Source organism: Hemitrygon akajei, chromosome 5 (genome assembly GCF_048418815.1).
Source record: "Hemitrygon akajei chromosome 5, sHemAka1.3, whole genome shotgun sequence".
Lineage (NCBI taxonomy): Eukaryota > Metazoa > Chordata > Chondrichthyes > Myliobatiformes > Dasyatidae > Hemitrygon > Hemitrygon akajei.
The window spans coordinates 92,565,147-92,591,416 of NC_133128.1; the positions used below are offsets into that span (position 1 = coordinate 92,565,147).

General features: G+C 41.0%; 1 protein-coding gene across 2 annotated transcripts in view; it reads left to right on the forward strand.

The window, feature by feature from the left end:
* The window catches only part of LOC140727991 (cilia- and flagella-associated protein 44), a 207,614-nt gene that overhangs the window by 92,869 nt on the left and 88,475 nt on the right, over positions 1 to 26,270 (forward strand). For both annotated transcript variants that reach the window (XM_073046057.1, XM_073046058.1), the window contains exons 18-22: positions 423 to 702; positions 8,621 to 8,676; positions 14,604 to 14,766; positions 16,037 to 16,167; positions 18,344 to 18,534. In XM_073046057.1, coding sequence (XP_072902158.1) covers positions 423 to 702; positions 8,621 to 8,676; positions 14,604 to 14,766; positions 16,037 to 16,167; positions 18,344 to 18,534 — 821 coding nt within the window. The remainder of the gene's footprint in view (positions 1 to 422; positions 703 to 8,620; positions 8,677 to 14,603; positions 14,767 to 16,036; positions 16,168 to 18,343; positions 18,535 to 26,270) is intronic.

Sequence of the window (26,270 nt, forward strand, 5' to 3'; positions counted from 1 at the left end):
GTGTTAATTCTTGAGCATTACAAAAAGTAATTAAAATTTGAATCAGATTGGTCCTTGCTAATTGGCTTAAATGATAACACCCAAAAGAAGCATTCCCACGTTCAACCCCACCACAAAAAGAGAGCAAGAAAATGGTGAGGCAGTCTCATACTGGTGATAAAACTTCATGCTAATATTCATATCATTTTAGTTTAGATCCAGCTTTAACTCATTTTGTAACCGCAAGGACATGAAAACATGTGGTGTGCTGTCAATTAATATGAGAGTATATGAAGTAGCTATTCCTTCCAATATGAGATGTAACTGTAATGAAAGAATGAAAAAGCTATATTTAGTTTAGTTTTGATGTGGATGCACTCTTGACAGTGCAAAGACAACACAACTAGTCCAAAGATACTCACTTGCACTTCTTTTTGTTCAAGTTCTGAAAAGGACCTTCTATTTTGTGGCATGGAAGATGGAGCTCTGCGAGTATATCCTCTTAAGCCAAATGATTACAAACTGAAATCCATGCAAGGATTCTGGAGTCTGAATGTACATGATAATGATTATGGCCACATCAATCAAATCTGTATCAGTCACAATGAACAGTTTCTGCTCACATGTGGGGCAGACAGCAACATCTTTGTCTTTGCTATTCTTCCTCAAGAGGAACTTGGTCAATTAATGAGAGGAAAGCGAGCCCTTGTGCCAATTCCTAGGGTAAGTTCAATGTAATGATTTATAATTGTAAATTACGACTGCTGTTTTCCAATTATGACCAAGCTCAAGCGCACCACAAAATTTCATTGTTATGGATTTCCATTTTGCAGCACAGACTAAGTAGGCATTTGCTCTTGTGGTATAAGTGGCAGTGGCGTTAGTTGTGAAATTTATTGTTTTGCAACAGCAGTACATTGCAATACATAATAATATTAATAATAAAATTAAAAATTACAACAAGATGTACAAAAAGAGAGCAAAAAATAGTGAGGTAGTGTTCATGGGTTCATTGTCCATTCAGAAATCTGACAGCAGAGGGGAAAAAGGTATTCTTGAAATATTGAGTGCGTGTCTTTAGGCTCCTTAGGATCCCTTAGGAACGAAGATGACACACTTTCACTCCAATTTTCTGGGTCTGAGCTGAGAAATAAGGACAATATGAGAACTGCAGACTCTTCCACAGGAAGTGTTTGAAGAGATAGTTGAGTGAGTAGTGTATGAAGTGGTGTGTTTCTTCAACCTTTTACACAGGGTTGCTGTATGCTCCTGATGCACAGAGTTGACATTGTTGCCATCAACTGAATGTGTTGCCTTTGTTTTAAGTGGTCATGGGCCAGAGATTCCTAATAATCAATGAAAATTTTTCATTTTTCAAACAGACCTTGAAATGGGCATGTCCAATAGTGTCAACTCAGTATTTAGGGCTTCAGTGCAGGAGAGAATCAGAGTCAGGTTTACTATCACTGACATACGTTCTGAAACTTGTTTTCTAGTAGCAGTACAGTGCAATACATTAAAAAAATCACTACGTTACTAGAAGAAAAATAAAAATTAAAAAAGTGCAAAAAAAGAGCAAATTAGTGAGATAATGTTCATGGACTGTTTAGAAATCTGATGGAAGAGGAGAAAAAGCTGTTCTTAAAATGTTGGGTGGAGTGGATTGGACTTTTCCCAATACTGTCAGTGTTCCAAACCTGAAATGTATGGGAGGCTTTGACATGGCCCTCTAACTGCCTCAAACCAGTGGCCGAAGAGCTGCCCAAATCATAAATAAGTGGACTTGACGTTTATTATGCAACAACTCCATGACAGAAGGAGGGAGAACACCAACAAGCATCTTGGTCAATTTTTTTAAAACCTCTGTCAACAGAAGAGAGCTCACTTCTCAAATTCTGTTGCCTGCAGAAGTTTTTCTCCATCTATGTTTGCTTCACTATGGTATGCAAGCCACCAGGTTCACCATAAATCCAATCTCGGTGAATGCCAGTATCAAGCATCATTGTCCCAATTATTTTTTTTTATTTTTTCTCACTGAAGTGCAGCAACTCATCTCCAACAAGCTTCCAACCAATTTGTGGGACAAATGGGAAACTTTTCAACAACTGCCTGTGCACTCCAGAACTGAGGTCACAAAACCTCAGTGGTCGAATTGCAGTACATAGACAATGCTTGTACATGCACATGAGTCAGGCTTCAAGTCATTGTCAATTTTTCACTGAAGTATGAATGGATCTTGTACTCAAGATGACTTACAGAGTTTTGATATTTAATGTAAGGGTACTATTTGTCTGTTCTGCCTCACTTTGAGTAAGATTTCCAGCAGTAACCTTAATAGATCCCATTCTGGTGAGTGACACATCAACTCACACTTTTTCAGACCATTAGTTAACAAAGTCATTGCCAGGATCACAGGAATTAGTGTTCAGAAAGTAACTGCAGATGTTGTAAAAGTAGAAAATTGGTAACACTCAGTAGGTCAGGCAGCATTTGTGGAGAGAGAAACACAGTTAACATTTCAGCAAATGAGTTTCTTTCATAGTTGGGAACATTTAGAAAAAAAGACATGTAAACGTAAAACAATGAGTCTGCAATTTAAAATATTTCTGCTTTCCAAATTTTCCCAGCTCTCCTGATTAAAAATGAAATTAAATCTATAGAAAACAGTGACTTAGAATTGGAAGATGGAGAATTCTTGTGGATAGAGTTAGAAACTGCAAGGGTAAGAAGACCCTGATGTGAATTATTTACAGACTTCCAAAAAGTAGTCAGGATGTGGTCTACAAGTAAGAGTGGGACAGAGAAAACAAATGTCAAAAAGCCAGTGTTATATTAGTCATAGGGGATTTCAATATGCAGGTAGATTGGGAAATTCAAGTTGATATTATAAACCCAAGAGTGAGAATTTGTGGAATGCCTCTGAGTTGGCTTTCTGGAGAAGCTTTGTGGTGAAGAAGGAAAATTTCAAATGTCACTCCACTCTTCAAGAAGGAAGAGAGGTATAAGAAAGGAAATTATAGCCAGTTGGCATGACCTCAATGGATTGGAAGATATTAGAGTCGATTGTTAAGGATGTTGTTTTGGGGTTCTTGGAGGCATATGAAAAATAGGCCAAAGTCAGCATGATTTCCTTAAGTGGAAGTCTTGCCTGACAAATCTGCAGGAATTATTTGAAGAAATGACAAGCATGATAGACAAAGGAGAATCAGTGGACGTTGTGTACTCGGATTTTCAGAAGGCCTTTGACAAGGTGCCGCACATGGCGCTGCTGACCAAGTTAAGAGCCCAGGGTACTACAGGATAGATACTAGCATGGATAGAACATTAGCTGATTGGCAGGAGGCAGAGTGGGAAGAAAAGGGATCCTTTTCAGCTTGGTTGCCGGTGACTAATGGTGTTCCAGGAGTCTGTGTTGCGACTGATTCTTTTTATGTTATATGTCAATGATTTGGGCGATGAAGTTGATTGCTTTGTGGCCAAATTTATGGAGGATACAAAGACAGGTGGAGGGGCAGGTAGTGTTGAGAAAGCAGAGAAGGTGTAGAAGGACTTAGACAGATTAGGGGAATGGGTAAAGAGCTGGTAGATGGAATACAGTGTCGGGAAGTGTACGGTCATGCACTTTAACAGAAGGTGTGTTCTGAAGGAAGTAGCAGTGGAGATTGCGGAGGCATTAGCAATGATCTTTCAAAAGTTGATAGATTCTGGCCTGGTTCTGGAGGACTGGAAAATTGCAAATGTCACTCCGCTATTTAAGAAGGGGGCAAGGAAGCAAAAAGGAAATTATAGACCTGTTAGCTTGACATCGATGGTTGGGAAGTTGTTGGAGTTGATTGTCAAGGATGAGGTTATGGAGTACCTGGAGGCATATGACAAGATAGGCAGAACTCAGCATGGTTTCCTTAAAGGAAAATCCTGCCTGACAAACCTAGTGCAATTTTTTGAGGAAATTACAAGTAGGCTAGTCAAGGGAGATGTAGTAGATGTTGTGTATTTGGATTTTCAGAAGGCCTTTGACAAGGCGCCGCACATGAGGCTGCTAAACAAGATAAGAGCCCATGGAATTACAGGAAAGTTACATACGTGGATAGCGTGTTGGTTGATTGGCGGGAAACAGAGAGTGGGAATAAAGGGATCCCATTCTGGTTGGCTGCCGATTACCAGTGGTGTTCTGCAGGGGTCCGTGTTGGGGCCGCTTCTTTTTACGTTGTATATCAATGATTTGGATTATGGAATAGATGGCTTTGTGGCTAAGTTTGCTGATGTTACAATGATAGGTGGAGGGACCGGTAGTGCTGAGGAAACAGAGAGTCTGCAGAGAGACTTGGATAGATTGGGGGAATGGGCAAAGAAGTGGCAAATGAATTACAATGTCAGAAAGTGTATGGTCATGCACTTTGGTAAAAGGAATAAACGGGCAGACTATTATTTAAATGGGGAGAGAATTCAAAGTTCTGAGAATCAATGGGACTTGGGAGTTCTCGTGCAGGATACTCTTAAAGTTAACCTCCAGGTTGAGTCGGTGGTGAAGAAGGCGAATGCAATGTTGGCATTCATTTCTGGAGGAATAGAGTATAGGAGCAGGGATGTGATGTTGAGGCTCTATAAGGCACTGGTAAGACCTCACTCGGAATACTGTGTGCAGTTTTGGGCTCCTTATTTAAGAAAGGATGTGCTGACGTTGGAGAGGATTCAGAGAGGATTCACTAAAATGATTCTGGGAATGAGAGCGTTAACATATGAGGAATGTTTGACTGCTCTTGGACTGTACTCCTTGGAGTTTAGAAGAATGAGGGGGTCATCATAGAAACATTTCGAATGTTGAAAGCCATGGACAGAGTGGATGTGACAAAGTTGCTTCCCATGGTGGGGGAATCTAGTACGAGAGGACATGACTTGAGGATTGCAGGGCGTCCATTCAGAACGGAGATGCAGAGGGTGGTGAATCTGTGGAATTTGTTGCCACGGGTGGCAGTGGAGGCCGGGTCATTGGGTGTATTTAAGGCAGAGATTGATAGGCATCTGAGTAGTCAGGGCATCAAAGGTTATGGTGAGAAGGCGGGGGAATGGGACTAAATGGGAGATTGGATCAGCTTATGATGAAATGGTGGAGCAGACTCGATGGGCCAAATGGCCAACTTCAGCTCCTTTGTCTTATGGTCTAATTTCTGAATGTATTACTTTTAGAGCAATGACTCCCCTTAGCACTACGTATTGATCTGTTGCCTGCGCATGTGCATTGATCTGTTATCTCTGCATGCACATTGTCCCCCCCTCGCTGCAATGTGAATACACCAGTTAAAGCCATCTCCTGCATGCGTCCATTTATTTAATCAATATGTAGTTGCATAGACACAACGACGAGTACAAACCTGTATGTCAGAAAATACCACGAACTGCACTGACAGTTATGGGACAAAACAGCGGGAGGACAGAGTTACACAGTAAGGGGCCGTCACAGACACTAACAAAGGGATGTGTGAGTAACAGTGCACTATGAAAGACACAAGTGAAAATAATGTAGCAGTGGCTTCAGCCAGGAAAGTTGACGAACTTGATAGCACTAATGAAGGCTGGGAGTTGTATATCGAGAGGGTAGAACAACAAATAACATGGAAGAGCAAAAGAAAGCCCCCACACTTCTTAGTTTAATGGGTCCTAGGATATATGGTCTCTTGTGCTCCTTAGTAACCCCTGAAAAGCCAGTAAACAAGATGTTTGATGAAATTGTTACAACTTTACAAAATAACTTGAACCCTAAACCACTGGTAGTAGCTGAGAGATTTAGATTTTACAAGAGGAACCAGTCAAAGGACGAATACTTTGCAGAACTGTGCAAACTTTCCCAGTGCTGTGACTTTAGAGGTGGCTTGTATGGGACATGCATATGCTAAAGACTCAAAAGAAGTTACTGTCCGAAAGAGACCTAACCTTTGAACAGGCATTTGCTGTTGCTATATCGTTAGAAACTGCAGAAAAGGATACAGCAGAACTACAGAAAAAGAATTTAGAATGTGAAATGCACAAAATGTCCCTGAATGTTGCAAAAGGCCAAAATATTATTGATATGACAAATCCTCCCATGATGCAAATAACTTGATTCAAAGAAAAAGTTTGCAGAATTTATCATAGACAAGGTAACATAGAGAGAGTGCGTAAGACAGACAAAAAGCACAATTGAGTGAAAAGTTTCAAACATAAAAAACTAAGCAAAGGCATAAAATCAGACAATAGAGTCTGACAAAGGTGAGCTGTCATGCCTAGAACTGTATAATCGTCGTGGCTATCCCTTGAGGTCGAAGATGATGATCTTCGTTCCGTTGATCCATCACAGAGCGAAGACGCCTGTGTGTGTATTTGTTTAACGTGTACTTGATGTTGCACTCCAAGAAGCACATGATACTTCACAAATCAACCAACTGATTCCAATGGCATGGAAACCATGTCGATTGGAGTTGATGGATTTGTTGCAGCCTTCATCCACCTTCACAGCCATTGAGTTCAAAGTAACTTCGTCCGCCTGTTCCACCATTGAGGTCTTGGTTGGTAATACTGTATCGTATTACTGAAGCATATCACAAAATCATTTGGATCACAATAGATGTGTCTGGTGAAAAACTGAAAATGGAGCTGGATACAGGGTCAGTTTTGTCTATAATTCCAGAGGCTGACTACATGGACTGTTTTCTAAGCTACCCTTAGAGAAGACCTCAGTGATACTAAACACCTTCATCGGTGAAAAAGTGTCTCCCAAAGGCAAAGTGATGGAGGCCACAGCAGTTACAGCTTTATGTGTTGAAAAGTGGAGGGCCAGTACTTTCAGACGTGAATGGTTGAGAACTAAACTGGCACTCAGTCAAGGCTCTCGATATGGCATCAACAGGAACTGCAGCCCAGATGGTAGCACTAACTGCTTAATGCTAATGAAAAGGTGTTTGAGAAGGGAATACATAAACAGTTTGAAGAGTTGGCCAAAAGCTGTTCGGGATGCTAAAAAGCTCAAAATGCACTCTCACAGGCACTGCTACACCTGTTTCAAATCTATATCTGTCTTTCCCACAGGCCCCTGTTTGATTCCTTCCAATTAGGTTCTCTTTTCTATTTAAACTTATTAGTCACAAGTGGCATCCTACAAGTGGCTTTGATAAACCATAACATGCTCATCCTCTCAATTTTACTGAAGCCTTTGACATTGATGTCTGCATTATTCCCCACCTGTCATGTCCAAGGTTCTGTACTTATCTACTCTGCTGTGCAGTCACCAGTAGTGTCATCTCTTTCCACTCTTATTACCTCCCATTAGGCCTCTAAACATCCATCTTTAACCATCTCCTATGTATCACCTAAGTACTGTTCCTTCACAACATTATCCAAAAATATGCAACCAACATTACAATTACCGTAATATTTATGATTCCCAGTTCACTCCACCTCTCTTGATTACTATTTCATTTGTTATGGTACTTTTCTGATATCCAGTGAGGCATTAGCAGAAATTGTTTAGAACTATATAGTGAAAAGGTTCTACTGATATATCCATTCACTTCTACAATCCACTCAATAGCCACTAAATTAGGCTCAACCTTGTCATTTGCACTTTTGATCTTATACTTAACCGAGAGCTGGGCTTGTAATCACATATTCATGACTGCCTATTTAACACAATAATATCATTTGCCTCCAGCAGCACACACAAAATGCTGGTGGAACGCAGCAGGCCTTCATTTGCCTCCATCCAGTCTTCATATGCTTGGCATTCAACCCCTCATTCAAACCTTTTCTATACATTTATTTTACCACTTTTTGAACGTCTTCCATTTTCAAATCTGCATAAATGTAAAAAAGCTGTCTGTACCATTGCCTTTAAGATATGTTTCTTGATGATTCTCCCAGAATCCCACATCTGTCAGAATTTTTCGCACTCACTCAACCTATCAATTTTCTTTAGTAATCTCCACGCATCCTACTACCCCTATCATAGTAGGGTCATCTGCAAGCTTGAGTACACAGATTGTTTCTCTGATATCCAGATAATTTAAAATGTGTTTTCTCATTAAAGATGATATAATTTGTTTTTCTCAAAAACGGTGGGCTTATTGATGCTGGCAGCTGCAAGTAAGTTTTTCATTGTACTTGTACATATATGTTCTTGTGCAAATAGCAATAAACGTGACTTTGACTGAGATTCCTAGGGAACACCATATCACACTCTTGTCAAGCAGAGCACTTTCCTACTCTTCATCTTCTGCTTCCCAATCAATATCCAATCCAAACCATATTACACTTTCATGTTTGCTGGAAGTGGAATCTTCTGCTGAAGGTTTTTTTTAATCTTGGAAGCTTACCTCTGTAAATGTTTCAAACTACAAACCAAAATCTATCCATTTGTGCATATTTGTACAAAATGTGCATTTTTATATACTTTTACCTACACATCCTACTTTGTCAACAATGCTCACGTCCCATATGTTATTAAACGTTAAACACACACTGTACTTTCGGGTCAATCACTCTCTCCAAATTTTTATACCTGCATGCACATGAAACACGTTTTCTGATATTGGAATATTCAAACATTAAAAATGAAATGCACATCATTCCAGTGAGGAAAACTCTAACATATTTAATTTTTCCCCAACAGCCAGGCTTTGCTCGTGATAAAGTAGTAAATGATATTGATGACCCAAATGCCTACAGGTATGTTGTTAATTATAAATATGGAAATGAAACCACTGTAAACATAAATAATTTGATAGGTGAATAAAGATATCTGCTTAAATCTGAACAGTTTGAATATTGACTCACTACTTTTGGATAGCCAATTGTCTTCCCTAAGCCCTCAACTTCACAACAGTTTTGACCTACTTTAAGGCCAGAACCTAATTTTTGAGCAAACTTTATCATTAGTTCTTACAACACACACAAAATGTGTGTCAGGATAACTGAAAGGAAAGATAGTAAGAGATTTGAAAGTGGGTGCTCCTCCCCTTCTTACCCCATCTCTGATTTATTTAGTTCCCCCCTTTTTTTTCTCTTTCTGCCCATCACTCTGCCTGTTCTCCATCTCCCTCTGGTGCTCCCCTCCCCCTTTCCTTCTCCCTAGGCCTCCCATCCCGCCTCTGTATCCCTTTCACCAATCACCTTTCCAGCTCTCAGCTTCATCCCACCCCCTCCGGTCTTCTCCTATCATTTCGCATTTCCCCCTCCCCCCTCCTACTTTCAAACCTCTTATTATCTTTCCCTTCAGTTAGTCCTGACGAAGGGTCTCGGCCCCAAACGTCGACAGTTCTTCCTATAGATGCTGCCTGACCTGCTGCATTCCACCAGCATTTTGGTGTGTGCGTGTGAGTGTGTGTGCGTGTGTGCGTGTGTGTGTGTGCGTGTGTGCATGTGAGTGTGTGTGTTGCTTGAATTTCCAGCATCTGCAGATTTCCTCGTCATTAGTTCTTATATCTCTTCATGTGACTTATTGATCAATCTTCTTTGATGATCCTTCTAAACTTATTGGGATGTTCTACATAATAGGGTTATTTAAATCATTTTGTTAGAGAATAATATGGTGATCATCTATCTGTTACAGAACATAATTATTCTTTTGTGATGAATCGATTGAAAATTAAGTGAGTTCAGTAATTCTGTCCCTCAGATCTATTCTGTGATTCAAGTAAATCAGGCTAATCTGTTTCTTAACTGCCTTTATCAACACGAGATTGTGCTGATGCTGGAAATCCAGAGCAACACACACAAAAATGCTGCAGGAACTCTGCAGGTCAGGCAGCATCTATGGTAATGAATGAACAGTCAATGTTTTGGGCAGAGACCCTTCTTCAGGACTCAACATTAACTGTTTTATTAACAAACAAGAGAAAATCTGAAGGGGCTTGAAATCCAAGCACTGCAATGCACACAAAATGCTGGAGGAACTCAGCAGGCCAGGCAGCATCAATGGAAAAGAGTACAGTCGACATTTCGGGCTGGGACCCTTCATCAGGACTGGAGATAAAAGATGTGGAGTCAAAGTTAGAAGGTGGGAGGAGGGGAGGAAGAAATACAAGGTAGTGGGTGATAGGCAAAACCAAAAGGGGGGGGAGGGGTGAAGTAAAGAGCTGGGAAGTTGATTGGTGAAAGAGATACATTGATGCTGCCTGGACTGCTGAGTTCCTCCAGCATTTTGTCTCTTTATCTACCTTAGCTTTTAAAACCTTAATATCCCATCTTAGAAAATCTGCAATAGATAGAATTTTGCCATATAAAAATAATGAGTTTATAGAATCAAAGCTAGTAAATGGAGTTAAGACACATCTCAGTAGCTGAAACAGACTCAATAGCTACTTTCTGTTTTTACATCCTCAGTAGTTATTATTATCCCTTTTGATTCATAAGTTCTGACCTTAAAGTAGACCTCAAAATAAACCTCAAAATTGTTGTGAAATTGGGGGATTAGGGAAGCCTTACTTTGCTATCTGAAACCAGTGATTAAATATTTAAACTGTTAAGATTTAAGTAGCTTGGCAATTCCCACGAGCTCAAGTTTTGACGTGATCTTCAGTTAACCAGGTACATTTTAGAAGGAGAACAGGACTTAAATTTATCTTCAATAACAGATGCATGAAAGGTGGTTCAAGTTATTAACCTTTATCAGAATTGAGAATTTAGAAATCAAACAAATGTTAAGTTACAGAGAAGGGAGAAGGATAGTAGGAATAAATAGAATGTCTTGGTAGGATGAAAACCAGATCAAACTGAATGACAAATGTTTGTAGTACTGGTTGAGGGATATGTCTCTGGAAATCAGTTACGGTCAACAAAACTTGCTTCCACCTCAATCTCTCAGCAGGCACTGTTGCCACTTGTGTCTCTTAGTCTCCATAAATCACAAACATTTCCTTAGTTCTGTCCAGCCTTCTCCTTTCTCTGCAAATTAAAACTTAATTGATTTCTAAATTTTCCCAGTTCTGCTGAAATGTCATAAAGCTGAAATGCTATCTATTTTGCTCTCGACCTAGTGTGCCAGACCTAATGCGCATACCCAACACACACAAAATGCTGGTGGAACACAGCAGGCCAGGCAGCATCTATAAGCAGAAGCACTGTTGACATTTCGGGCCGAGACCCTTTGTCAGGACTCCTCGTGCATACCCAACATGTGTTTTGTTTTTCTTAACTGTAATTTTCCAGCATCTGCAGTTCTTTCTGGTTTTATTTATCTTTCACTCTTGCTGTCTAAAGTGCTTAGAATTACAGAAAACTACAGCACAGAAAAAAGGCCCTTTGACCCATCTAGTCCATGTCAAACCATTTAAACTCCCTAGACCCATCAACCTGCACCCGGACCATTGCCCTCCATACACCTTCCACACATGTAGCTATCCAAACTTACAATAAATGTTGAAATTGAAATTACATCCACCATTTGTGCTGGCAACTTGATCCACGCTCTCACCGCCTTTTGAATGAAGTTCCCCTTAAACATTTCACCTTTCATACTTAACCCATGACCTTTAGTTGTAGTCTCACCCAACCTCAGTGGAAATAGCCTGCTTCCTTTTACCCTATCTATACCCCGCATAATTTTGTATACCTCTATCAGATCTCCCTTCAGTCTTCTACATTCCAGAGATTAAAGTTCTAACCTATTTAATTTTCCCTACACACATCTGATGAACCCAAAGGAATAACAGAGGCGAATACAGTTTGGCACCAGCAAAATTGCAGGAATTGCCAGTCAACCTTGAACTTGACGTGGGACTCAGTACTTTCCCTTGGGGTTTATTCCCAAAGCCTTCCCCATGAGTGGGTATAACCACAAGGTAGTGGAGGTTTGAGATCAGACGTTTCCTTCTCCGAGATGAGCTGCTAACCATGACTGATGAGCCCCATCTGCCAGAAGCGACTGGTTTTAATACACCAGTAACCTGCCCTTTCCCCTTCTGTCAGTAGAAACAGTTCCACTGGGCTTACTAGCTAAGCCACACATGAAGGCCAGGAGCTGAACTTGGTTGTCAGAGGCTATTTGAGTCACAAGCCATTGGGAGCATTTAATAGGTATGGGAGCCTATCCTCATTACCACCTCCCCACCCCCTGGCTATAACAACCTTAAGGAACCTAGTTAGGGAGAATAAAAAGGGGCAAATTGGATGCAGTCCAGTATGAAAACAAATTATAGTGATTGGGCTGCTTTTATTTTGAAATATTAATAGAAAGGATTTTTTTAAAAGTTAAAAGGTATAACTATTCCTCTAGGTACAAGAGATTTTCAGTGATTTGAGAATGATGGACTGGAATCAGGATTGGCAAGAGCTATGGTGGTCCTTTAAAATGTCTCTAGACTGAAATTGCATATTCTCATAAGGAGAAAGGAAAGAGCATCCAAAACCTGGAACTCACTGGATCATAAAGATTAATATGAAGCAAAAGCTTAATGAGGATATCCATACATTTGTTACTTAAATGTATTATTCTAGCATATTTAGATTTGTACCAGTATTTTGTTTAAAAAAAAGACTTAAGGGTGAATTGTGAAGTTGATAGAAGGAAAACGATATAGTATTTAAAAAGGATGCCAGGTAACACAGAGGTCAATAGATACATTGGTCATGGCAGATACTGAATATAGCTGATATCATTCATGAGCCAGTTGTAGCAGTCTTGTTTCTAAATCAGAAACTTAACTTCAAATCTCACTCCAGAGATTTGAGCAAAGTGTATTTTCCATATTACAACAAAGAAAATATTTCAAAGGCACTTCAACAGTTGTAAAGTGCTTTGGGATATTCTGAAATGTAAATAGAAAATGTAATATAAATGCATTTATCTTTGCAAATACAAAAGAACAAATTTAAGTATTTTGCTTAAGCACCTCCAGGCTGAGACTTTTCTCACTGCTGCTGGACCCCTGGGTTTCTCTTCCTCTATTACCACACTCCAACATTGGGTCTCTCAAGCTCCACCATAACAGTTTGGGTCCACGGAGCTTCTATCTTCCTCTCAACCCACCTTCCTGAACACACTAACCCTTCCCCTTTCTCTGATGCCTCCAATTCTCATCCCCCTTCAATACCAGCTCTAATCCCTGCTGTGTCTTCACCAATCCCGTCGACCGTCCCCCCTCTAGCGTGGAACATTCTGCCCTCAGCAAGGTCCTTTGTTCTCCTTCACCCTTACTTCAATGAGTCCCGCCGTGATGCTGAGCTCTTCTTCTGTCACCTCTGTCTCTGAGCCCACTTCTTTGACAAGAATTCCCCATCAGTGATCCCTTCTGTCATCTCCAGCTCTTCTCATCTTCTTGGACCCCTATGCTGGGTCTCTGCCTGCCCTGGAACTTTTCGTCTCTAATTGCTGATGAGTCATCAGCTGGCTCACTTTAGCAATCCTCACTCCTCCTTGAAGGTTACACCCCCTCTGAATGTACTGCCATCCACTCTCTACGAACCAATCCCAACCTTACTAAAAAAACTCACAGACAAAAGGGGTGTTGTCTTAGTGAGGTGGACTGATCTCTACCTTGCTGAGACCAGGTAGCAACTTTCAGACACCTCCTCTTACCCATTCCTAACCATTAATAAACTGTCTCCAACACAATTACTGACCTAATCAATTCTGGAGAACTCCGATCTACTGCCACCAAACTCATAGTTTATTTACCCCATGCTGCTTGCTCCTATCACCTACCTAAGATCCACAAACCTGACTGTCTGGATTAGCCCATTGTCTTTGTCTGCTCCTGCCTGTCTGAACTTGTGTCTTCGTATTTGATCTCATTCTATCCCCCTTGCTTTATTCCCTTCCCACCTACATCCGTGACACTTCTCCTGCTCTCAATCTCCTCACTAACTTTCAATTCCCTGGCCCTGACCATCTCATTTTCACTATGGATGTCCGGTCCCTATACACTTCTAATCCCAATCAATAAGACATTAAAGCTCTCCACTTCTTTTTTAATAAAAGAACCAACTAATTCCCCTCTTCCTTCACCTGACTCTGGCAGAACTGGTCTTCACCTTCAACAATTTTTACTTCAGCTCTTTTCAGTTCCTCCAGACTCGGAAGGGTAGCCATGGGCACCTGCATGGGCCCCAGCTATGCCTGCCTTTTCATTGGCTACATAGAGCAGTCCATGTTCCAAGCCCTTCCCTGGTAATGCTCCCCATCTCCTTCCGTTACATTGATGACTGCATTTGTGCTGCTTCCTGCGCTCATGCTGAGTATATCAATTTAATCAACTTTGCTTCCAGCCTGTAAATTCACTTGGTCCATTTCTGGCAACTTCCTCCCCTTTCTCGATCTCTATATCCATCTCTGGAGACAAACTGTCGACCAACACCTTTTGTAAACTTACCCATTCCCATGGCTATTTTGACTATACTCTTCCCATCCTGTTTCCTATAAAAATGCCATTGCCTTTTCTCAGTTCCTTTGTTTCTACCCAGGGTTCCTCAGAATCCTGTGGTTGAACTAATAAACTTGATTGAGTGGTGATAGAGCTAACCCCTCACAAAACTACCCAAGCTGCATCTTTTGCAAAAGGATTTTTATTCTTTATTATCTATTTGTGTTTGAAAATGTTTTGAAGTGACCACCTACCATGTACTCTGACACCTTTCTGTTTTTGCCATGTATATAGTCTTGAAAATGCCAAACAGAAAGCAGAGATGGATCTGATATTGAAATTGGCAGAGGAAAAGAAGGTGAAGAAAAGAATGGAGATTGATATTCTGCAAAATGAGTTTAAGGAACTTCAGATAAAAAATGCAGAACTGCCTGAACATGTCCAGCTCAAAAAGGAGGTAACATTTAAGAGTTTATTGCTTAACCTCTGATTAACCAACCACAATTACAAGACAGTGGTGGGTTTCCAAACTTTATTAAACAAGTGAGAGCATGATATTCTGAATAGAATTAGATAGTACAGGGAAGAAAATGTTCTTAACAACAGTGCTTTTGAGAGAGGATAAATGCAATTGTTGGCAGAGGTGGTAAGAATTCTGTCATTGTATTGTTATGGAAGTACATTCTAAAGCCATTAATGACTTTTGCAGTTCAAAAGTTGGCCTAGTGCAGGGTTTTGACCCAAAACTCTGGCAATTCCACCCTTACCCACTCATCCACCTACAAAAGCTACTTGACCTTCTGGGTACCTCCAGCAGATTGTTGATAGTTTTGATAACGTTGATTGAGACCAATAAGATTATAAATTTCAGCACAATTGGGAGCCCTTAAAACATAATAAAATATGTTTTATGTTATTGTAAGGGATGGGTGTCAAATGAGGTGTGTAAAAAAAGAACTGTTGGAACAGGCAGATATCCAATCAAAAGCATTTACTCAGCTACAAATTCAATTGTTGGAGTAAGACTTGAACACACTGCCTTTTAAGGATCAAGGCAGGACTGACTTTGAGCCCAGGCTTAGCATCAGTACCATGATGCCACTCATGTTCTGTGTCATAATGCCTCGAAGCATTTAATTCAAAACTAAGAGACTTCGCAGCAGAGTAGCAAACCGTAAACACAAAATACTCTGCAGATGCTGGGGTCAAAGCAATATGCACAGCACGCTGGAGGAACTCAGCAGGTCGGGCAACATCCGTGAAAATGAACAGTCAATGTTTCGGGCCGAGACCCTTTGTCAGGACTGAAGAGGGAGGGGGCAGTAGGTGGGAGGAGGGTGGGAAGGAGAATGCTGGTAAGTGCCAGGTGAAAAACCAGTAAGGGGAAAGATCAAGGGGTGGGGAGGGGAAGCAGGGAGGGGATAGGCAGGAAAGGTGAAGAAGGAATGTAAGGGGAAAGCACTGTGGGTAGTAGAAGTAGGCGGAACCATGAGGGAGGTGATAGGCAGCTGGAGGAAGAGGCAGAGTGAAACTGGGATGGGGGAAGGGAGGGGGAGGGAATTACCAGAAGTTGGAGAATTCAATGTTCACCCTATAAATTTTTTCACCAATTCTATTACTTTACATTTATGTACACAAAGTGTCATTTACCAATCATCAGCTCATCTTCCTAATGTATCTGTATATCTTTTGTAATTAATTTTATCATTTGACACTATATTCTTTAGGATTTTGAAATTGATCGAAGGATTCAAGAACAGATTGACAAACAAATAACTGATCGGATTGAGATGGTTTACAAAGAAATGGCATGGGAACAAGAAAAGTATCAAATTGGCCTCCAAAAACTTCAAGCCAGGTAAAGTTTTGAATGTAAGCATCAGTTCATTATGCTAACAATTGTTAATTAATAGGTCAACATTTTAGAATTCTACATGCAACCACAAGGAAAATTATGAAAAGCAATGGAGAAGTTCAAAACTATTTCAAAGGTCTAATAGATCCCAGCTGAGATTCCCAGGAATAAACTCTTCTCAGGCTTCCAGCCAGGTACAGGTATCAATTATAACTGACATTTCGATGACAAACTCTGCCATCTTCTTCAGGGATGATGTTTGGGCATGTCTAGTCCGGTGGTATTGATACCCCTGTATTCCGTTCCTCCTGATTGGTTTGCCCTCATCCAATCAGGTTTCCGCCTTCCTACTTTGTTTACGATCAAATTCCAGTTCTTACTAGAGTGAGACCTTGGTCTTTGTTAAAAATTCTTTTCTTCTAGTTATTTCAATGGCTTTCTTTACCAGGTGGTCCCAAAAGCCACTGGCGCAGCACAGTAGTTTTGTGCCATTGAAGTCAATCCTATGGTCATTGTGAATGCAATGTTCTGCTACTGCCGATTTCGCAAGGTAACCCAAACGGATACACCTCCTGTGCTCCTTGATGTGGGTTTCAAATATGTGTCCCATATGGCCGCTATACATTGCTTTGCATTCACAGGAAACCCTGTTAACACCATCCAACCTAAGTCCCAGGTCATCTTTGACCCGCATAAGCTGTGACTTGAGCTTCCTTACAGGCTTGTGGATGGTACAAACATTCAAATTCTGATGGAGATGGAGAAGAATGATTGCCTCTCATTCCTGGATGTTCTAATCTGATGGAAACTGGACAGTAGCCTTGGACGTGGCGTTTTTTGGAAATGCACTCATACAGATTGATACCTCAACAATAACAGCCACCTTCATGCCTCCCAATGTAGAGCAGTTCTTTCTACTTTGATTACCCTTGTGAAAACTATTTTGGACCCGAAGATTCTCCCTGAGGAAATAAGACGATTGTACAGAATGTTCCTCCAGAATGGCTACAAGGTGAAGGAGGTCAATTGGACCCTTAAAGGGGCTGACAGAAAAAGCAGAGAACCTAACAATGATGAGGATAACCCATCACCACTGCCTGTTTTTCCCATATTTAAACGGTTTCTGGAAAGATTGCTAGGATCCTGAAGAAATACTAGATTAATACCATCCACACACCTGTAAGAAAGCTGTAATGACTTGGGACTCGGTTTGGCTAGCACTTACAGGATTCCCTGTGAATGTAGAGCAGCTTATATGGGCCAGATGGGGGCAGGGTGGAAACCTGCATCAAGAAGCACAGGAGGTGTATCCTTTTGGGTTACCTGGAGAAATCAGTCATAAAATTGACTTTGATGGCACAAAACTACAGTGCTGCACCAATGGCTTTTGGAACCACCTGGTAAATGAAGCCATTGAAATAAAACAAGGGGAAAAGAATTTTAACAAAGATGAATATGTCACTCTAAATAAGAACTGGAATTTTATTGTATGCAAGGTGGGAGAGCGGAAACCTGATTGGATGATTGAATGGCTGTTCTTCTTTCCTTTTCATTTTTCTGACTTTATCATGAGGTGAGTTGGCCAATCCTTTTTAAGAGAGATAATATTAGCATAACTTGGTGCCTCAGTGGTATTATCTATCTATCCTGTGTTGCAAGTTTTATAATAGTTGTAGTATTACAATATAGTAATAAATAACAATATTGGTATCAATTTAACAAAATGCATTAATGCAATTTTCTGTTGCTGTATCAATGACAACATAAGGAAACATACCGAGATGGTTTCCATTCCAGGGTTTAAAAGGACACGTGTGAAGACATTACAGCTGTCCGAACACATTATCTTTGGAAGATTTGCTTAGATGGGAAGATTGCATAAACCACTTTTATTTAAAAAGCTAACCCTTTAACCTAATATCTGAGAGTTCATTATTAGCTCTAGAGTGATTGAATACCATGATCAACTGAAAATTTTCAAAGACCATCAGAATAGATTTGTAAAGAGTAGATAATGCATGATTTTGTGATGACCTAGTTAAAATAGGAAACACAAATAAGTGATTATGTGTTAAATCCAGCCCATTAGGTAACAAATCTTCGACGGCACAATGTTTTTGTAAGTATTTTTAGATTCTTAATCATAAGATGATCAAATTAGCTGTGAATGTTTCCACAGGTTTCGAGATGCAGTAGAATATGACACAGTTATTGTGCACTGTTTTGAAAGTGATCACAAGGTGTCAACTTACCGAGTAACATCATTCTCCAAAGAGTATCACCAAATGAAGGCTGATATGCTGTGGAAGAGCCAGTTACAGGTGGAGCAGAAAAGCAAAGATAATGCTTTTAAGGAAAGCAAAGGAGCAGGTAGAAAATGTTTTCAGGTCCAGTGCACTTGTTAGTTTATCTTGTTATCTCAACTGCCCAAGATGTTAAATTCTGCCATAATCAGAATATCACAGATCTATGGCTTTTGAGTAGAATATTTTAAATCCTTAAGAAATTTAACAAGTACAATGTTTTGATCCAAACTCTGGTTTTCATTTTGGCATGATTTATTCTGCAGTGTGCTTTAAGGGAAATAGTAACAAAGGAAAGAAAAATGATTATAATCTTTTTACATGGTCAAAAATAGTTTACTGTACTGCAAATATGAATCATAATTCTTTATACCTTATCCTTTTCATTTTTTAAAGTTAATTATTTCCTTTCCAATTTATTTTTAAGTCATGAAAGATATTTTTGTCCTTTATTGTTGGGCCAATGAAACCCTGGTTAAGATGAACCATTTTCTGATTATTAAACTGCATCCAGTTGAAGCTGATTTCAATAACTTTTCAATTATTTCTGTACATTGATCCTATAATAAGATAGTGAAAGTTTATAGTTCGCAGTGGGTTTGAACCCTATAAAGTATGTGTAATTTTCTCTCATTTTTCACATGGGACCTCTTTTGGGACAGGTGTAACCTGTACAAAAAGGATGGGTTGCACCTGAATCCCAGGGGGACCAATATCCTGGCAGGGAGGCTTTCTTAGGCTATTGGGGAGAGTTTAAACTAGAATTGCTGAGTGGTGGGAACCGAACTGAAGTGACATAGGAGGGGGCGGTTGGTTCACAACTAAAGAAAGCTTGGAGACCGTGCGGGAGGGAGGATAGACTGGTGATAGAGAAGGGATATGCTCAGACAGATGGTTTGAGATGTGCCTATTTTAATGCAAGAAGCATCATGAACAAAGCGGATGAGCTTAGAGTGTGGATCAGTACTTGGAGCTATGACGTTGTGGCCATTATAGAGACTTGCATGGCTCAGGAGCAGGAATGGTTACTTAGAGTGCCAGGCTTCAGATGTTTCAGGAAGTACAGGGAGGGAGGTAAAATAGGTGAGGGTGTGGCACTGCTGATCAGAGATATTGTCACAGCTGCAGAAAAGGAGGAAGTCATAGAGGGATTGTCTACTGAGTCTCTGTGGGTGGAAGTTAGAAACAGGAAGGGGTCAATAACTCTACTGGGTGTTTTTTATAGACCACTCAATACGTGATGGGAGGTTTTAATTTCCCAAATATCGATTGACATCTTCCTAGAGCAAGGGGTTTAGATGGGGTGGAGTTTGTTAGGTGTATTCAGGAAGGTCTCCTGACACACTATGTCGATAAGCCTACAAGAAGAGAGGCTGTACTTGATCTGGTATTGGGAAATGAACCTGGTCAGGTGTCAGGTCTCTCAGTGGGAGAGCATTTTGAAGATAGTGATCACAATTCTATCTTCTTTGCCATAGCATTGGAAAGGGATTGGAACAGACAAGTTAGGAAAGCGTTTAATTTAGAGTAATGGGAAATATAAAACCATCAGGCAGGAACTTGGAAGCATAAATTGAGAACAGATGTTCTTAGGGAAATGTACGGCAGAAATGTGGCAAATGTTCAGGGGATATTTGCTTGGTACATTCCAATGAGACAAGGAAAGGATGGTAGGGTTCAGGAACCATGGTGTACAAAGGCTGTTGAAAATCTAAGTCAAGAAGAAAAGAAAAGCTTACACAAGGTTCAAAAAACTATGTAGTGATAGAGATCTAGAAGATTATAAGGCTAGCAGGAAGGAGTTTAAGAATGAAATTAGGAGAGTCAGAAGGGGCCATGAGAAGGCCTTGGTGAGTAGGATTAAAGTAAACCCCAAGGCATAAAGTAACCCCAAGGTAAGGCTGAGTAAACTCCTTTAATTAATCTAATTAGTTTAGGAGTAGGTAATGGAGGCAGCAGTTAGGGCAGTCGAGTGCTCCGTTTGCAGTATGTGGGAAATCAGGGCGAGCACAATTGTCCCTGATGACTACACCTGCAAAAGGTGCATCCAGCTGCAGCTCCTGACAAACTGTGTTAGGGAACTAGAGCTGGAGCTGGATGAACTTCGGATCATTCGGGAGACAGAGGCAGAAATAGACAGGAGTTTCAGGGAGATTGTCCCTAGGAGTCAGGAGACAGTTAGTTGGGTGACTGTCAGGAGAGAGAAAGGGAATAGACAGGAAGAGCAGAGCACCCCTGTGGCCATTCCCATCAACAATAAGTATACCTTTTCAGAAGGCATTTGATAAGGTCTCACATAGGAGATTTTTCAGAAGGCATTTGATAAGGTCCCACATAGGAGATTGGTGGGTAAAATCAAAGCTCATGGCATTGGGGGTAAGACATTGACATGGATAGAAAACTGGTTGGCAGATAGAAAGCAAAAGGTAGCGGTGAATGGGTGTTTCTCGGAATGGCAGGTGGTGACTAGTGGGGTGCCACAGGGCTCGGTATTGGGACCACAGCTGTTTACGATTTACGTCAACGATTTAGATGAAGGCATTGAGAATAACATCAGCAAGTTTGCTGATGATACTAAGCTGGGTGGCAGTGTGACATGTGATGAGGATGTTAGGAGAATTCAGGGTGACTTGGATAGGCTGGGTGAGTGGGCAGATACTTGGCAGATGGTGTTTAATGTGAATAAGTGTGAGGTTATCCACTTTGGGAGTAAGAACAGGAAGGCAGATTATTATCTGAATGGTGTAAAGTTAGGTAAGGGAGAAATACAAAGAGATCTAGGAGTCCTTGTTCATCAGTCACTGAAGGTGACTGAGCAAGTGCAGTAGGCAGTGAAGAAGGCTAATGGAATGTTGGCCTTTATTACAAAGGGAATTGAGTACAAGAGCAAGGAAATCCTCTTGCATTTGTACAAGGCTCTGGTGAGACCACACCTGGAGTATTGTGTACAGTTTTGGTCTCCAGGGTTAAGGAAGGACATCCTGGCTGTAGAGGAAGTGCAGCGTAGATTCACAAGGTTAATTCCTGGGATGTCAGGACTGTCTTACGCAGAGAGGTTAGAGAGACTGGGCTTGTACACGCTGGAATTAAGGAGATTGAGAGGGGATCTGATTGCAACATATAAGATTATTAAGGGATTGGACAAGATAGAGGCAGGAAATATGTTCCAGATGCTGGGAGAGTACAGTACCAGAGGGCATGGTTTGAGAATAAGGGGTAGGTCATTTAGGACAGAGTTAAGGAAAAACTTCTTCTCCCAGAGAGTTGTGGGGGTCTGGAATGCACTGCCTCGGAAGACAGTGGAGGCCAATTCTCTGGATGCTTTCAAGAAGAAGCTAGATAGGTATCTTATGGATAGGGGAATCAAGGGATATGGGGACAAGGCAGGAACCGGGTATTGATAGTAGATGATCAGCCATGATCTCAGAATGGCGGTGCAGGCTCGAAGGGCCGAATGGTCTACTTCTGCACCTATTGTCTATTGTCTTTACCGTTTTGGATACTGTTGGTGGGGGCGACCTACCAGGGACAAGTTGCCATGGTTGTGTCTCTGGCACCAAGACTGGACCCTCAGCTCAGAAGGGAAGGAGGGAAAAGAGGAGAGCAGTAGTGATAGGGGATTCGATAGGGGAACAGATAGGAGGTTCTGTGGAAGAGATCGAGAATCCCGGATGGTCTGTTGCCTCCCTGGTGCCAGGGTCTGCGATATCTCGGATTGAGTTCTCAGTATTCTTAAGAGGGAGGGTGAGCAGCCGGATGTCGTGGTCCATGTAGGGACCAATGACGTGGGTAGGAAGAGTGAGGAAGTCCTGAAAGGTGAGTTTAAGGAGCTAGGTGCCAAGTTAAAGGACAGGACCTCCAGGATAGCAATCTCAGGATTGCTACCAGTGCGGCGTGCAGGTGGGTTTAGAAATAGTAAGATTGTGCAGATCAACACCTGGCTGAAGACATGGTGCAGGATGGAGGGTTTCAGATTTATAGATAATTGGGCAGTTTTCCAGGGAAGGTGGGACCTGTTCCGGCTGGATGGTTTACATCTGAACTGGAGGGGGACAAATATTCTTGTAGGTAGGTTTGCTAGAGAGGCTCCAGTGGATTTAAACTAGATATGAGGGGGGAGGGGAACCAGAGTGTAAGAACAGATGTATGGGAGAAGGAAGAAAAAGAAGACAGTAAAGTTCTTTATACTGTTAGAGATAAACAGAGAGGAAGAGGTGGAGAATTTCTTAAATGCATTTATTTTAATGCTAGGAGCATTGTAAGAAAGGTGGATGAGCTTAGAACATGGATTGATACCTGGACATATGATGTTGTAGCTATTAGTGAAACATGGTTGCAGGAGAGGTGTGATTGGCAACTAAATATTCCTGGATTTCGTTGCTTCAGGTGTGATAGAATCGGAGGGACAAGAGGGGGAGGTGTTGCGTTGCTTGTCAGAGAAAATATTACAGCGGTGCTCTGGAAGGATAGATTAGAGGGCTCGTCTAGGGAGGCTATTTAGGTGGAATTGAGGAATGGGAAAGGTGTAGTAACACTTATAGGGGTGTATTATAGACCACCTAATGGGGAGCGAGAATTGGAGGAGCAAATTTGCAAAGAGATAGCAAATATTTGTAGTAAGCACAAGGTTGTGATTGTGGGAGATTTTAATTTTCCACACGTAGACTGGGAAGCCCATACTGTAAAAGGGATGGATGGTTTGGAGTAAAATGTGTGCAGGATAGTTTTTTGCGGCAATACATAGAGGTACCAACTAGAGAAGGGGCAGTGTTGGATCTTCTGTTAGGCATTGAAATAGGTCAGGTGATGGAGGTATGTGTTGGGGGGCACTTCAGGTCCAGTGATCACAATGCCATTAGTTTCAATATAATTATGGAGAAGGATAGGACTGGACCCAGGGTTGAGATTTTTGATTGGAGAAAGGCTAACTTTGAGGCGATGTGAAAGGATTTAGAATGAGTGGATTGGGACAATTTGTTTTATGGGAAGGATGTAATAGAGAAATGGCGGTCATTTTAAGGTGAAATTTTGAGGGTACAGAATCTTTATGTTCCTGTAAGGTTGAAAGGAAAGGTTAAAAGTTTGAGAGAGCCATGGTTTTCAAGGGATATTGGAAACTTGATTCGGAAAAAGAGAGATATCTACAATAAATATAGGCAGCATGGAGTAAATGAGGTGCTCGAGGAATATAAAGAATGTAAGAAGAATCTTAAGAGAGAAGTTAGAAAAGCTAAAAGAAGATACGAGGTTGCTTTGGCAAGTAAGGAGAAAATAAATCCAAAGGGTTTCTACAGTTATATTAATAGCAAAAGGATAGTGAGGGATAAAATTGGTCCCTTAGAGAATCAGAGTGGACAGCTATGTGTAGAGCTGAAAGAGATGGGGGAGATTTTGAATAATTACTTTTCTTCAGTATTCACTAAAGAGAAGGATATTGAATTGTGTAAGGTAAGGGAAAAGGAATATAAAAGTGGATAAATCTTCGGGTCCTGACAGGATTCCCTAGGACCTTGAGGGAAGTTAGTGTAGAAATAGCAGGGGCCCTGACAAAAATATTTCAAATGTCATTAGAAATGGGGATGGTGCCGGAGGATTGGTGTATTGCTGATGTGGTTCCTTTGTTTAAAAAGGGTTCTAAGAGTAAACCTAGCAATTATAAGCCTGTCAGTTTGATGTCAGTAGTGGGTAAATTAATGGAAAGTATTCTTAGAGATGGTATATATAATTATCTGGATAGACAGGGCCTGATTAGGAACAGTCAACATGGATTTGTGCGTGGAAGGTCATGTTTGACAAATCTTATTAAATTTTTTGAAGAGGTTACGAGGAAAGTTGACGAGGGTAATGCAGTGGATGTTGTCTACATGGACTTCAGTAAGGCCTTTGACAAGATTCCGCATGGAAGGTTAGTTAGGAAGGTTCAATCGTTAGGTATTAATATTGAAGTAGTAAAATGGATTCAACAGTGGCTGGATGGGAGATGCCAGAGAGTAGTGGTGGATAACTGTTTGTCAGGTTGGAGGTGGGTGACTAGTGGTGTGCCTCAGGGATCTGTACTGGGTCCAATGTTGTTTGTCATATACATTAATGATCTGGATGATGGGGTGATAAATTGGATTAGTAAGTATGCAGATGATACTAAGGTAGGTGGCATTGTGGATAATGAAGTAGGTTTTCAAAGTTTGGAGAGAGATTTAGGCCAGTTAGAAGAGTGGGCTGAGTGATGGCAGATGGAGTTTAATGCTGAAAAGTGTGAGGTGCTACATTTTGGTAGGAATAATCCAAATAGGACATACATGGTGAATGATAGGGCATTGAAGAATGCAGTAGAACAGTGATCTAGGAATAATGGTGCATAGTTCCCTGAAGGTGGAATCTCATGTGGATAGGGTGGTGAAGAAAGCTTTTGGTATGTTGGTCTTTATAAATCAGAGCATTGAGTATAGGAGTTGGGATGTAATGTTAAAATAGTACAAGGCATTGGTAAGGCCGAATTTGGAGTATTGTGTACAGTTCTGGTCACTGAATTATAGGAAAGATGTCAACAAAATAGAGAGAGTACAGAGAAGATTTGCTAGAATGTTATCTGGGTTTCAGCACCTAAGTTACAGGGAAAGATCGAACAAGTTAGGTCTTTGTTCTTTGGAGCGTAGAAGGTTTATGGGGGACTTGATAGAGGTATTTAAAATTATGAGGGGGATATATAGAGTTGACGTGGATAGGCTTTTTCCATTGGGAGTAGGGAAGATTCAAACAAGAGGACGAGTTGAGACTTAGGGGGCAAAAGTTTAAGGGTAACATGAGGGGGAATTTCTTTACTCAGAGAGTGGTAGCTGTGTGGAATGAGCTTCCAGTAGAAGTGGTAGAGGCAGGTTCGATATTGTCATTTAAAGCAAAATTGGATAGGTATATGGACAGGAAAGGAATGGAGGGTTATGGGCTGAGTGCGGGTCAGTGGGATTAGGTGAGAGTAAGCGTTCGGCACGGACTAGAAGGGCCGAGATAGCCTGTTTCCGTGCTGTAATTGTTATATGGTTACATGGTTATATGGCATTCTACAAGTATGTGCAAGAGGATAAGATGTGACAGAATAGGACCAATCAAGTGTTACAGTGAAAAAGTGTGTATGGAACCGGAGGAGATAGCAGAGGTACTTAATGAATACTTTGCTTCAGTATTCACTACGGAAAAGGATCTTGGCAATTGTAAGGATGACTTACTGCGGATTGAAAAGCTTGAACATATAGACATTAAGAAAGAGGATGTTCTGGAGCTTTTGGAAAGCATCAAATTGGTTAAGTCACCGGGACCGGACGAGATGTACCCCAGGCTACTATGGGAGGAGAGGGAGGAGATTGCTGAGTCTCTGGCAATGATCTTTGCATCATCAATGGGGACGGGTGAAGTTTTGGAGAATTGGAGAGTTGTGGATGTTGTTCCCTTATTCAAGAAAGGGAGTAGAGATAGCAGTATACTACTGAAGTATATGGATTTCACCAAGGCTTATTGAGAAAATAAGCTATATATACTGTAGTGTATATGGATTTCAGCAAGACATTTGATAAGGTACCTGATGCAAGGCTTATTGAGGAAGTAAGGAGGCATGGGATCCAAGGGGACCTTGCTTTGTGGATCCAGAATTGGCTTGCCCACAGAAGGCAAAGGGTAGCTGTAGATGGATCATATTCTGCATGGAGGTCGGTGACCAGTGGTGTGCCTCAGGGATCTGTTCTGGGACTCCTACTCTTTGTGATTTTTATAAATGACCTGGATGAGGAAGTGGAGGGATGGGTTAGTAAATTT